Below are 14,465 nucleotides of genomic sequence, written 5' to 3'. Positions count from 1 at the left end.
CCTGCCAGTGAACTGGCTTTGACCCATATGGCCCAACAGGGCAGGGCGGAGCTGCTGTTTTGAGTTACTCTTTGAGGGAACAAGAAACCTTATTTTCCTTCTGTGGAGCATCTAGGGGATTCAAACCACTGACTTCGTGGTTAGCAGTTTACTGCATAGCCCACTGCTCCACAAGGGACACTTGAAGTCCTTCCTAGGTCTCTTTGAGATCTCTGCTCACACAAATGCATTGCCAGTGAGCCAACTCTAAGGCATAATTACCTCAGATAGCAATCAATCCAAAGCTTATCCAGCAACATATTCAACATTGCCTGGATGGCTCCTCTTGAAGTCCTTAGTAGTCTGTAATTATATTTATTTGTATAATTATTTGATGGATTCCTATTTTCCCCATGAGACCATAAGTTCAAGGGCAATCTCCATGCTTGTTACATAGGTGTTCAATACCTATTTATTGAATTAAAAATAATTACAGTGATCTAATTTAATCCTCATAATAATTACCAGGGACACACAATGTTATGATATGTATGTTCTATAGAAAATGAGCACTGAATATCATTACATGATCTGCCCGAGGCTACCTGACCAGGGATGAAATCTGGACAGCTTCTGATTCCCATATACTGGCTTCTATCACAGAGAACTAACCTAGAGCTACTTTAGAGATTTAAATACATGGACTTAGCTTTATTATTCACTGTTAAATACCTAAGAAAATGATTAATCTTAAACACAAGTTTTAACAACTATGAGTAGGTACATTCAAGGTTTGTCTCTTTTGATTTCTCATCTCTGATCAGAAATAAGTCAGTTTTAACAATGTTGCTGAAATCCCCATCATGAATATCTGTACAGGTACCTAGAGCCTAACAGTAGAAAAGGTAAGCCTATTTTCTTCTCTAATATATGGCTCTTGCATAATTCCCAGTGTGAATTCGAAATAATTGAAAAAGAGTAATCTGATATTTGCATTTAGTGAAACATAGCTGACAACTGGGTATTGAAAAACTAATTGCTGCATTATTCCATAGCCTTCCTAGTATCAATCCTATTTTTTCTTCTATAATGAATATACTTTACTCTATTAAATGCATACACACAATGAAAAGTAAGCCAGATAAAATATACTCACATTCTCTATAGACCAGAGATTTTGGAAGCAGCACGAGAGGTCCATCTTGTAGACAGAAGGATCACATGGGCACAACCTAGTTATATGGAGCTTGTGTTAAGGTCATTGCTCATTCTGCTTTTAGCTATCAATGGATTTAAGGATGGGGAAATAGATCTATGTGCATATAGGTTTAGTATTAAATATATCTATGTGCATAATAGGTTTAGTACTAAAAAAGCAGGACATTGGGGCTCCACTCAAGTACTCCCTCAATGCAAGAATACTTTCTTCTACTAAATTGGCATTCTATGATGCTCACCTTCCCGACACAACCACTGAAGACAAAGCGGGTGAATAAGCAAATATGGTGAAGAAAGCTTATGGTGCCCGGCTGTCAAAAGATAGAGCATCTGGGGTCTTACTAAGGCTTGAAGGTAAACAAGTGGCCAGAAGCAACAAAGCCCACATGGAAGAAGCACACCAGCTTGTGCGATCACGAGGTGTCGAAGGGATCAGGTATCAGGCATCAACAGAACAAAAAAATCTTATCACAGTGAATGGGGGGTGGGCATGGAGTGGAAACTCAAAGCCCATTTGTAAGTTACTGGAAATCCCCTTAAAGAAGGGTATCAGGGAGGAGAACAGCCAGTCAGGGTGTGATGTAGCAACAATGAAACATACAACTTTCCTCTTGTTCCTAAATGCTTCCTTCCCCTCCCCCACTATCATGATCCCAATTCTACCTTGCAAGTCTGGCTAGCCCAGAGCATGTATACTGGTACAGATTGAACACTAAACGCAGGAAATCCAGGGTGATGATCCCTTCAGGAACAGTGGTGTGAGGGGAGATCCTGGGAGGGTAGAAGGAGGGTGGGTTGGAAAGGGGCAACCAATTACAAGGATCTACATGTGACCTCCTCCCTGGGGGGCAGACAATAGAAAAGTGGGTGAAAGGAGACGTTGGACAGGACAAAATATGACAAAATAATAATTTATAAATTATCAAAGGTTTATTAGGGAGGGGGGAATGCGGAGGGAAGGGGAAAATGATGCCAGGGGCTTAGGTGGGGAGCAAATGTTTTGAAAATGATAAGGGCAATGAATGTACAAATGTGTTTTACACAATTGATGTTTGTATGGATTGTGATAAGAGTTGTATGAGCCCTTAATAAAATGATTTAAAGAAAAGAATAAAATCAAATACAGTTCTACTCTGCAAGTTACTTACCTCAGCAAAAAGGACAAAGCTAACCCTATGTGGTACAAACGGTTCACATGTTTGATAACTGAAAGGTTGTCCAAGCCTACCAGAAGTGCTTTGGAAGAAAGGCCTGCATGTCTGCTTCAAGAACATCAGTCATTGAAAACCCTATGGATGCAGTTCTGCTCACACGGGGGCCATGAATCAGCATCAACTCAACAGCAAGTGGTAACTGGTATTGGAGACACCGGATTCAATGTTATCTTAAGAGAAATAGAATCCAGGGATGAAGGAGAAAGAACGGTGGTTGCTTCTTCCTTTCCAAGTCTGGAATGGCCCAAACACTACGGGCATGAAGAGAGTGCAGGTCGCTAAGGGAGAACTCGTTTCTAAGTCACTAGGTATCTGACTGCCCACTTCATGTTCTTCTGGGGCATCACACCTTTTTTAATGCCGATTTGCGTCATCCTTGGGAAGTCAGCCAGACATCCTATTCACTTGCTTGCAGATGGGCTCTTTTAGTAAAAGTCAAGCAGATAGTAGCGCTCTGAGAAGTCAGCTGCTGTACCTGACATGTTGTATCGCGTTAATGCTGCATTGTGACTTGAATTATTTTAATGGTCCATTTCATAAGCTACTGTCTGAATTCTTACAAGAATCAGCCCAGTGTCACTCAACTACTTATTAAAACTTCTCTCCAGATTATTTTCCTTAGAATTACATAGTGGAAAGCAGGTCAGAGAACTTTTGTCCCGTGGCCTAGGCAACTCCCTGTATGCTAGGGCAATGGGCCAGTCCTGTAGGGATTAGAAATGCCAGGAAGCGTGGAATGGAAGGACCATTTGGTTTAGAGGTATTGTGCTCACCTCAGGAGACCAGAATTCTTGCCAACAATTGTAAAAAGCACTTGATTATTGTCTGAAATGGTTTAGCCATAATGGGAAAGCCCCAGAATAACAGTGAGATGTCTGCAAATGGCATGAAATTTTAGAGACTAGAGCAGTGCTTTTCTGTGATGGAATGTCTTGGTACATTATGCATGCATTATTCCCCCAGAGCTGTGTAGACACACATCTGCTTAAACACATTAACTTTCCCATTCTTACTGACTCATTGGGCAGAAACAGGTTTAAATGGCTATGGGTAGTGTATCATTCAGGATCTAGACAGGAAACAGAAATGACTATAAGAACTTCAAATCAAGAAATTTCAATATTAGGAATTGTTTACACAGATGATGGAAGACTCAAGAAGGCCCTTGGTTCTCAGGCTAACCGTCTGCAAGAGCATGGAGCCACTATCCCCAGGAGCTGCCATTTCTAGAATTCAGGCCGATCGAGTAGCACTGTGAAGGGTACATGGCACAAGATGGGAACGCAGAAGGGAAGGGTGTCCAATGGGCGTGCAGGGAGAGGAGAGATGACCTCTGCTGGACATGCCACCAAAGACAGAGGGAGAAAGGCTTTGACTTCGCCCTTCTGCCCACCCTCGAGATTTTTGCCAGCACGACCTGGAAGCTACTGCTCAAGGGAGTCTGCTGTGAGACACAGTGGAGCAGGGGAAGAGGGTGTGGGGAAGGGGTTTAAGGACGAAGAGGCAAATGGCCAAGCAGGACACACATGCTGACCTATTTGTTCCACACATGGCACATACCGAGTATTTTACCTCCCTGCACTGTTTTGCAATTCAGTGAACGGTACCTTTGCTTCTGCTGATACTTCTGATTGGCCTTTCCTGAGCTCTCTTCATGATCTCTACAGCCTGTAGGGGCTGGAGCTTCCTGAGGTTGAAAAACGAGGTGGGAGAAAACATCACTTGTGGAGGTGGTGGGGGAAGCAGGACAGACTGTACTTACATTTGATGTCATTAGAAAAACAACACAAACAGTAACTGTAGGCAAAAGGTTTTATTTTTAAAAGCAATATATTTTTGATAAAATCAATGCCAAAACATGCTATTTATTGAGCATATCCTGAGTGCATTATTTGTTTTGTTTTTCAGAATGACTTCAAAGGCAAAAGGTATACAAAGATCAAGAGGCTCTTGGCTAAGAAGGGCTCTGGTAAGAAGCAAAGAGGTTATGAGTCAAAGGGACAAGTGTTCCATTGTGTTCTCCCTGGCCAGCATGCCTGCTTCCTGCCCTGGCTCCCTTTTGGCATGCCCTGATATTCCCAGGGGGACCCCTGGTGCTGTAGTAGGTCACGCAATGCTCTGTCAACCACAAGATCAACAGTGCAAACCCACCAGCTTCTCTGCTGCTCAAAGATTTATAACCTCAGAAACCCACAGGAGCAGTTCTCCTCTACCCATCGGGTTCCTGTGAGCTAGGATTGACTCAGTGGCATTGATTTTTTTAAAAGTCTTCCCAGAACATGAGAAACCCTGGTGGCATCGTGGTTACATGTTGGGCTCTAACTGCAAGGTCATCAGTTTGAAACCACCAACTACTCTGAGGCAGAAAGATGGGACTTACTACTCCTGTGAAGAGTTAAAGTCTCAGACACTCATGGAGGCAGTTATACCCTGTCCTGTAGGGTCACTCTGAGTCTGCATCCACTCGATAGCAGTAAGTTTGGAGGGTGTGTGTGTGTGTGTGTGTGTGTGTGTGTGTGTGTGTGTGTGTGTGTTTCCTTCAGGCCATCACCCCCTGTTGGTGTTAGGCGCTGTCAGTTTGGTTCCTACTCACAGCAACTCTGTGGATCACAAAGGAAATGCTGCCCTCCTTTGCTGCACCAGCTCACCCCTTCTGTTTCTGGAGGTCTTGGTAGATGCTGTGGGATGCCCACAGGGAGCTCAAGTTGCCACAGCCAGTGGCTATGTGTCCCTGATGGTGCCAGAAACCCGCCCCTTAGTTCCCAGCCTAGAGGCTTTGCTGTCTCTGTGCCATTTCTGTTCTCTCCCAGGCACTCCATAGACCTCATCTCACTGCCTGCGTCTTCTTTATAACTTCCTGTCTCCAGTCTGTCATATGCCTAAAACTGGACTAGACACTTAATCTATATGATCTTGTTTAATCCTCATGCCCACTTCCAGTTGAAGGAACAGATGTCGAGATGAAATAGTCTTCCTAAAGCCACCAAACCACTATGCTGTAGAAGTGGGGTTTGAACTAGATTCTCTGGCTCTGAGCAGTTTTTCTTAAATCCACTACGTTATACTGTCTTGGGAGTCCCTGGGGTAGTGGCAATGCTGGTGATTACAGTCAACTCAGAGAATTCCCAGAAGAAAGTCCAGCTGAATCCCCTACGGATGTAGTTTTGCTTTGGCCTAAGTGTGACTGTCTGAGTTGAATTGGTTTGTTGGTAACAAGTATTCTGCTTTGATCAGATGAGGGGCCAGACAGGGAGCAGAATCACCGATGTTACTCAATCAAACCAGGCTATCATCATCTGGGGAATGCTACTTTTTAAACTAGGCATCTCAATGCCACAGCTTCAGCTCAAACATAAACAGGAAATCTGGATGGACAGACATGCTGGCCAGGGCCAGTGTTCAAGTTCAATGTAGACTGACCAGGGTTCATGCAATATGTCCTTCTATTCTCTGGGCTCCTAATGAACCCTCCTGCTCACAAAACGAATTGGTGTCAGTTAATCAACCACATTTCTTTCTTTGTCTCCTCTCATTTAGGGGCTGCCTCTTCTTCCTACAGCTTATTTGGTATCACTTATCAGGACTAATATAAAAATCATTCTCCTAATAATCTTCCCAAACTGGCCTTCATATCTGGTGTCTGCTGGACTATAATAGAAATCTTTTCATTTCAGTTTTAAAGCATTGCTTTATCCAACCAACTGACTGCAAACTGACACACAATCTAACCTAAAGGTTATGGATCAGCAGGTAAATGCAGAAATTCTATTAGTTTCCGACCTGGGGTTTATGCCATTCATTTTAAATGAAATCACGATCCTACACAGGAATAGGGAAATCAGCATAGACAGATTCATTTTCAAAAGCATCCACTTACCTATTACACAAAGGCCAAACAGGCAACCGTTTCTATATTATGTAGAGATATATCTTTTATTTCAGTTCATCGGCTTTGACAAATACAGCAAAAGTGTGCAGAGAATAGATATTTTGCAGAAGTATTAAAACACAGATTACTGTAACATTAATAAATATAAAGTCCCTTGGGTACAAAGAGAAAAACAAACTCAAAACATCTTTGGTTCTTAATGAATCCAGGGCAGCCTTATATAAATCTGAATACCTTACTTTAACAAGTTTGAAATAATGGGTTAACTTGAGGCTGGGTTACAAATCCTAGCAGTGAATATTATCATGTATTTGCAGAATGGGAGATAATAGGAATAGTAGGGAGATATCACATATTGGGATGTGTCCAAAGAGTTTAGCAGTACAATATTTCTTTTTCACAACACAAAGATCGAACAGTCTTAAAACGAAGACTTTGCTTCATTCTCCTGAAGGAAACGGGCAGGTGGGCGTTCTGCTGAAACTGATTGTAACCCTCTGCTGTGAGAACGTAAAGGGGAATGAACAAGCACAAGAGGTAATATTCACTCCACGGTGCAAGAAGGTACATGGATTTAAAGTCCATCGCAGTAATTAAATTTCCATGTTGACACAGTACATCTCAACATTCCGTCTAAATATAGTTCATACAGTGCCTGTGAGCAAAATGCAATACACATGAATATTTAACTCTAGAGCAACGATTCTTCTGTCACATGCTCAGAAAATAAGCGTTGACATGAGGACAGACCAAAACAGTCTACAGAATTTGATGCTGATGCCTTTAAAATAGTTGAAATGATCACATAGCCTCATCTAAGGCAGTGGTAGCTGTGATAAGTAGGTTTATTGTGCCAACGTGGCCAATAGGAAAAGGTGGGATTAAAAAGGTCACAGTTTGATTGGAGGGCAGAGATAAATGGTTTGGCAAGTCTCTCTCTCTCTCTCTCTCTCTCTCTCTCTCTCTCTCTCTCTCTCTCTCTCTCTCTCTCTCTCTCTCTCTCTCTCTCTCTCTCTCTCCTGATCAGACTAGCATACAGCTGCTAGTTCTCTGCTTCAATTTGTGAGCTACACTCCCCGTGGAATTGCCAACCCATGGAGTGTGTTGCTAGAGCTTGAGGGTCCTTAGAAACCTACTTCATCACGCTGCTGGTGTATACATTGCTTGAGCTTGGGACTGTTGGATCCTGTTGTCTGATTTTTAGTGACGCATGCTCTGATGTTTGCTGCTTATGGCCGGACTGCCTGCATTATCTTACGGAAGACTCAACTGTCAGCTTCGTTGACATTGGGCCCGGCAGCCCTCATGAGTTGAAGGACTTCCAGTATATTAACTGTTCCAGAGAAGTGAGTTGAAATGAGCCCTCTGTACTGCTGTGAGAACTAATTAGCTATTATGTTACTCCATGCTCTATCTATCTATCTAATCATCTATCTATCTAATCTAATCATAAGTGTCCTGGTTTTGTTTCTCTAGAGAACCCTGTCTAACACAGTTGCCAAAGAACTCTTTGTCCGAATGAAATAAAATTGGAAACCACATATTTGAAATGGAAGTGGAGTGGCCAGTTGACTTACGAGTGTGGCTGTCCAGATTAGGCTCTGAGACACAAAACTGAAAATCAACTGTTTTATACCATAAATAGCTGGGAAAAGTTCATTTGATTGAGTTTAATATTTTTAAAAAGGAAAGGGATTAGTAGTGGTTTCAAGATATTTACAGAAAGTGGAGTACTATGAAACCATGCTGGTGGTGCAGCAGGTTAAGCACTGACTGCTATCCTCTATGGCAGCAGTTTGAACCTATCTGCTCCAAAGGAGAATGACGAGGCGTCTTGTTCCTGTACCAGCCTCTTAAACTGTATGACACAGTTCTTCTCTGGTTTTTAGTGTTGCTATGAGCCAGATTCCACTTGACCCCAGAGACCTATGTGTTTGAAAGAGAGAACGTTCAGAATTTGTGGGTCCTCACAGGGAAACAATGCAATGAAAAGAAGACAGTGTTATTTCGTTCCACCACTGTCCAGGAAGATAGCTTCTCTTTCCTATCATTCCCAGACTCCTAACTGTGAATCTAGACAGTGTATCCATTGTGGAGAGGCCTTTTTCTCCAGTATATCCAGCTCTGTCCACTTCCTGAAAATGGTTAGGGCTATAAGTTATTGTTATTCTTATATCTAAAATATTTATCTAACATACAGTTTATTATATTAGTCACTTTAGACTAAGTATTCTGTGGTAGCACATAACTGTAAGTCCGCAGTGGCTTATAATTGATGATTTCTTGCTTGTATCACATGCCCATAAGGAGTTGGCTGCATGTCTTCCTCACTTGGGGATCCAGGGAAGTGGAACACTCTTATTTAAGACGGTGTTCACCTTACAGCAGAAAAAAAGAGGGGGCTGGTGTATGGTGGTTTAATATGCAAGGACAGCAAGCTTCTGCTTGAGAGTGGCACGTCTCACTTACACCCACACGATAGTGGCCACAGTCAGTCTATTGGCTGCATTTAACATCAAAGAAGTGGGGATATATCATTTTTGTATAAGCTGCACCCTGTAGGAAAATGGCCACAGGGAGGAGAGGAAATATTTTGGACAATCTATGACAACCAGCTAGTTGTTAAGGCCTCCCCTCCCATCCCCACCCTCAAGCCATCAAGAAAGCTCAACTCAATAATCTATGCTTGGTTTCTTTTGTCTTGTGATTTCAATGATGGATACCATATATCTCTTGAGCTGGCATGCCCATGACAATTTCTACTGAGTGCCAGAAATAGGATTTATGGTATGTCCCTCTTTTAGATCTTGTTTCTTCTTTTAGGATTGCCCACTAATCAATTTCATGTCTGAGGCTGCTGTGAGCTTTTAAGATATTTGAAAAGCAGAGCTGCCTAACACATCTCACAGGAAAGGATAGTTCTGCCTCAGTGCTGCGGATGCTCTCGGGCGGATGCTCTCAAAGAGCCCTGCAATGACAACATCCTCTCTGTTATGCACAGGGCTCCGTGAGTCGGAACCCATGGGACGGTCACAAACAACCATAGTTACCGAATCATAATCCAACATTGTTTTCCGTGCACAGTAAGACTGACAGACAGGACTTGCATCAATAAGAATCTGAAATTTGTTTCATAGATGTTCATTCATAGATTTCACAGATTACCTGATACATACCCTGATACATAACTATTCATGCAATGTATAGCTATCCATATATTCAGTATCTACTATGAAACTAGCAAGCAATGTGTCAGATCAATTCCTGCTCCCATGAGGTAACAAATATAATGCAATCAAGGAAGGATAGTTTATATCAGTAATATCAGTTATGAGTTTACCACTTATTGTATCTAAAATTTACCATACAGTACCTACTACCCCTTGAGTCTCGGGAGCAGGATGAGGCTTTCTCTTCCTGTAAAGAGATGCAATCTCAGAACCCCCCACGGGCCCTTATAGGGTTGCTGAGTCAGCATTGCCTTGACAGCAGTGAGTGTTGAGTGAGTCTTCAAGTGAATTCCAACTCTTTGGGACACTATGGGAAAAGAACTGCTCCAACGAGTTGCTGAGACTGCAAATCTTTATGGAGTAGACAACTTTGTCTTTCTTCCAAAGAGAGACTGCTGGTTTTGCCCCAATAACCTTGAGAGTAGCAGCCCAACACTAAACCCGCTGTGCACCAAGGCACCTTACCATTCATAACCAAACCGAACCAAATCCCTCACCATGGAGTCAACCCTACAGGACTGAGTAGAATTGGCCCTTTGGGTTTCCAAGGATGTCGATCTTAGCAGCAGAAAGCCAATCTTTCCCCCATGAAGAGGCTGGCAGGTTCAAAGTACTGACCATGTAGCTAGCATCCCAATATATAAAATGCTACTATACCAGAACTCCTTACCATATATAAAGCGAGGGAGAAGAGAAGTACCTATCTCACAGGCATGTTGTGAAGATGTCTAGTTGCACCTGTAGAAGAGCAAGGACTCAAAGCATCCGTTTGCCCTCATCACCCCTGGAGCAGGGGTTCAGAGGTGAGGAAGAGGACAGTGCTTGCCGAATTTCTTAGGAAACATGATTTGCGGTCGGCAATGAGGAAGTGTGAGCTGAGTCAACAGTGTAATACAGTTACTCAAAAGGCTAAATGCGGCATAAATTCACATTGCAAGTACGCTAATTCAGTTTCCATTTGCTCGGCTCAAACCCTACCTGGAACACAGGCATGTGTTTTGATATGGAACGTGAGTTTCTGAAAATAAGGTGCCAACTCGATTCATGTTGCAAAGGGTCCTAAGAGCACGGTGCTCATAAAAACTGAGTTCCCGCATAGTTGCTTGCAGGTACTCTCGGATTTTTGTGACATCACTGTAAGCCACAACATGCTAGCTTTAGTTTCTTCCACGAGTTTTTCAAGCAATTGTTGGCCAATCCTACTAGACTACACAGATGTATACAATGCCCTTCAGAATGTCAAAAGGACTTACACCAATCCCTAATTTCCTGCTGATCTTTCCCATCTGTTACCTTGACCTTTTCATCAAAGGCTCCTCAGGCTGCTGGAAGCCCTGCATGTTAACACCCAGTCTGCCACTCTTCCTGTGTTTCTTTGCTCTCTCAGCACTACACTCGCATACATGTTGTCCACCATTACGAGTTGAAGCAACTCGCCAGAATGCAAAACTAGCTGGCAGCAAGAGAGGCTCCAGAGAGGTATAGACCCCACAGTGCTGAATACTTTCGGCTCAGCAGGGCGCAGGGAAGTGTTCACTGGCTGGAAACATCCACCATATGGGGGACACACATTTGCTACCTGAAAGCAGATTACACAGTCTGCCACACAGACTCTCATTGGTTCAGAAGGTGTTGGCCCTATGATGATTACAAATGAATTATTCTAGAAATATGTGTATTTTTTATTTGGTGAAACTGTTGCATATAAAAATAGCTTTATTATAACAATGCAACTATAAATAAGCAGTATTAAATGGACCATGTGTTCAAATTTAGCAGCAATTTAGGAGGGACAAGGTCCAGTTATTGTGGACTTGGAGAACAGCCAGGTGACAAGAGATTCTAGAAGTTCGCTTGGAACAATTTAGAATTCTCGGGCCACACAAGAAAGCACAGTTCACTTTCAAGAGCCTTTTAAAGTAAAAAGGAAGTTGAAGTTGAATTGTTCTTTTCTGGTAGTGGGAGGGAAGGAGAGGTCAGAATGAGGATCAGAGTCTGAAAATCTTCAGAAGGCAAGTTTTGTCCATTTTCAGAAAATGTTTTATGGTGCTTGTGCTGGACAATAAGGGGACAGGCTACTTTGGTGACAGTAAGCTCTACGTCACTAGAGAGTTAGCTAGTGGATGAATATCTGTTGAAGGCTGTATATGGGGATTACGAATTGGGTAGCACAGTGTAATAAACAATGGTCACACATTTTTTGGCATTTCTTTCCTAGAGAGGTAGCACATATGGCCCCTCCTCTTGTATCTAGTTAGGTGTAAATGGTTTCCATTAACTAAATATGGTGGACGTGACACCATGTGACTTCCCTAAATCAATCATATCAAAGGCCAGACAGTGTCTGCCCCATTCCCTTGGACTCCTGATTTTGGGATCCTCCCTTTTAGAACTCAAACATCATCCTGTTGGAAGACCAAGTAATGGGGAAGGGATACTTGGGGGAGGAAAAATTCTATCCAAAGCTCAGACTTCTATTTGTATTGTCATTTTAAAAATTAAATTATACTAAAATGTAATATACTAATTGACAAGGGCACCATCACTCATCCATATTTCAGACTGAACATTATGAGTATTACATTTATGAGGGAGCTTCAAACAGTTAGTAGCAAAAGAATGAAAAGATAATGACATTTTTCCATGAATGCTTTGAAGCTCCTGTGTTCTGTTTCAGGACACTGGGACATATTCTTATGTAGGTGGTCTAATCTAATGGGTTTAGATATATACTCATGATGTTATTTCATTTCTGATTTAAACTAAATGCACAGGGAACTTAAAGAAACCCCTCCAATTAAGCCACAGAATGACAAAAATACTAGCAATGCAAACATATAAAAACAAGAGGCTAACAGAACTGATACTTTCCCATCCCAGGTCAAGCCGCCATGCACTGCTGCTAAGTTGATTCCAACTCATAGCAACCCTACAGAAGAGTAGAGCGACTGCCCAATCCTGAGACTTCACGGGAGCACACAGCTCTGTGCTCCGATGGGACAGCTGGTAGTTTGAATGCCAGCTTTGAGGTTGGCTGCTCAAAATTCAACCCACTCCACTGGAACACCAGCTAGCCACAGTGCTGGCAAAGCTGCTGCTGATTGGATCAGAACTAACTAGACAATTTAGAAATTGCCGTATATACTTGTGTATAAGCCAAGTTTTTCAGCACATTTTTAATGCAGTCTTTGTGATAAAATTAGGTGCCTCGGTTGATATTCGGAATGACATACTCGAGTATATACTGTATATAAAAGACTAACTGAAATACAGATTTCCATAGACTATATCACTGATTCAACCTCCGTGTTTACTTTAACATATAAAGGGCCTTTATATATTAATCAGTGATAGTAGCACACAGGAGGGGTATAGAAATGGCTTGTGTGTTATGATAACTGTGAGCATGAGGTTGAAAGGTATGGAATTGCCAATGGTCAACTATTTTTGATCCATAAAATTTCCATTTCACATGGTCCAGCTGCATTTGCTCTGCCTACATTTTCACAAATTACTTTAACTTTGAATGAGTGCAATAAAAACCATTACATGCAGGCTACCAGTTAAAACAATGAGGTGAGCAGTGAGCAGGGGTTTCGTAGGTGTGCATGAAACTGTTTGGGACTGTAGCCCAGGTCTTCAGTAGACATGAGCAATGACACACAGTATGTTACAAAGCCATTGCTTTTCTTACCTGGATAAAAATAATTATTATAACACATGGACGCTGTCAGATTAGGGTGTCTCTCAGCACCTGGGTATATTATGAAGCACTGACTTGATTGACAATGATTCTTCCTCGCCTGACTCCATTCTGCAGTGATATATCCAGAAAATCAACATTCCTTAGGAAGAAACAAGGCTTTAAAAAGAATGATCTTTATGGGAGCTGGTGGTTATAGAGAATTTTAGTGCCAATAAAAAGAAGATGAGGATTTCTTGTTCCTTTGAGGCCATGAGGTAATTAAAAAACAATATTTAGTGGCTTTTAGAACACCTATTTCCATGAAATCTCGGCACTAAACAGCCCCGAGAAATCAGAATAGGTACATCACCTAAATACGTCAGAAGAAATGGATGAAGCAACCATAATTCGGTGCTACCTCTACCTCCTCCAAATTCACTCAATGATTTCAACCTCTTGACACAGAATCCCATAACACTGTCATGCACGTGGGCTGTTGTCTTCGTTGCTTGTCAAAAGTAGTGTCAAAAGACTACACAGGGCATTTTCCATACAGGAAACCGTTCCCCACTGAGCCCTTTTTCCCAAATGGCTCAGGAAAGTCACTCCTATCTTGCTGATTAGAGTGCCAATTCTGTCTTACCATCGCGGACTCATAGCAAAACATCTAAACTCAGATTTATCTCTGAAAGGAAAGGGATCACGGTCCACTTGTTGATTCATGTGTGTGCACGATTCAGTAATTAATTCATGCAGAAAAGACACACAAGGCAGTTATGACTGAGACATCACTTCTGGGCAGCCATTTGTAGTCTGAGGCTATGGGACCATAAACCACAGAATTATAAACACAAAGTGAAGCTGTTCCCCTAAAATAAGAGGAAAATGTGAGACAAATAGGCAGAAGCGTTGAACAGGAATTATGCTGACTTTTTGCTCACCTCACTATATTTACCATGAAAAATTAGGCTCCTTAAGAGTTAAAACAAAACCAAGCAACCTTACGGCCATCAAGTTGATTTCAATTCATAGCAACCCTGTAAGACAGGGTTACACCACCTTCGTGAGTTTCTGAGACTGTAACTCTTTATGGCAATAGAAAGCCCTGTCTTTTCTCTCTTGGAGCAGCTGGTGGTTTTGAACTGTGAACCTTGGCGTTAGCAGCCCAACATGTAATCATTATGCCACCAGGGCTATAATGCCATTGACACTATAGTTCAGTTAAAATCATGTGAGAGAGCATGTCAAAG

General features: G+C 42.1%; 1 protein-coding gene across 2 annotated transcripts in view; it reads right to left on the bottom strand.

Moving 5' to 3' along the window:
• Positions 1 to 14,465, bottom strand: part of ST6GALNAC3 (ST6 N-acetylgalactosaminide alpha-2,6-sialyltransferase 3) — a 697,085-nt gene that overhangs the window by 67,697 nt on the left and 614,923 nt on the right. Inside the window, exon 4 of one of the 2 annotated variants that reach the window (XM_075557363.1) lies at positions 1,136 to 1,211. The exons of the other annotated variant lie outside the window; for it this stretch is intronic. Coding sequence (XP_075413478.1) covers positions 1,136 to 1,211 — 76 coding nt within the window. The remainder of the gene's footprint in view (positions 1 to 1,135; positions 1,212 to 14,465) is intronic. 2 annotated transcript variants of the gene reach the window in all.

This window comes from Tenrec ecaudatus, chromosome 1 (assembly GCF_050624435.1).
Source record: "Tenrec ecaudatus isolate mTenEca1 chromosome 1, mTenEca1.hap1, whole genome shotgun sequence".
Taxonomy (NCBI): domain Eukaryota; kingdom Metazoa; phylum Chordata; class Mammalia; order Afrosoricida; family Tenrecidae; genus Tenrec; species Tenrec ecaudatus.
The sequence above is the reverse complement of the archived record's forward strand: the minus strand, read 5'-3'. Positions and strand labels throughout refer to the sequence as shown.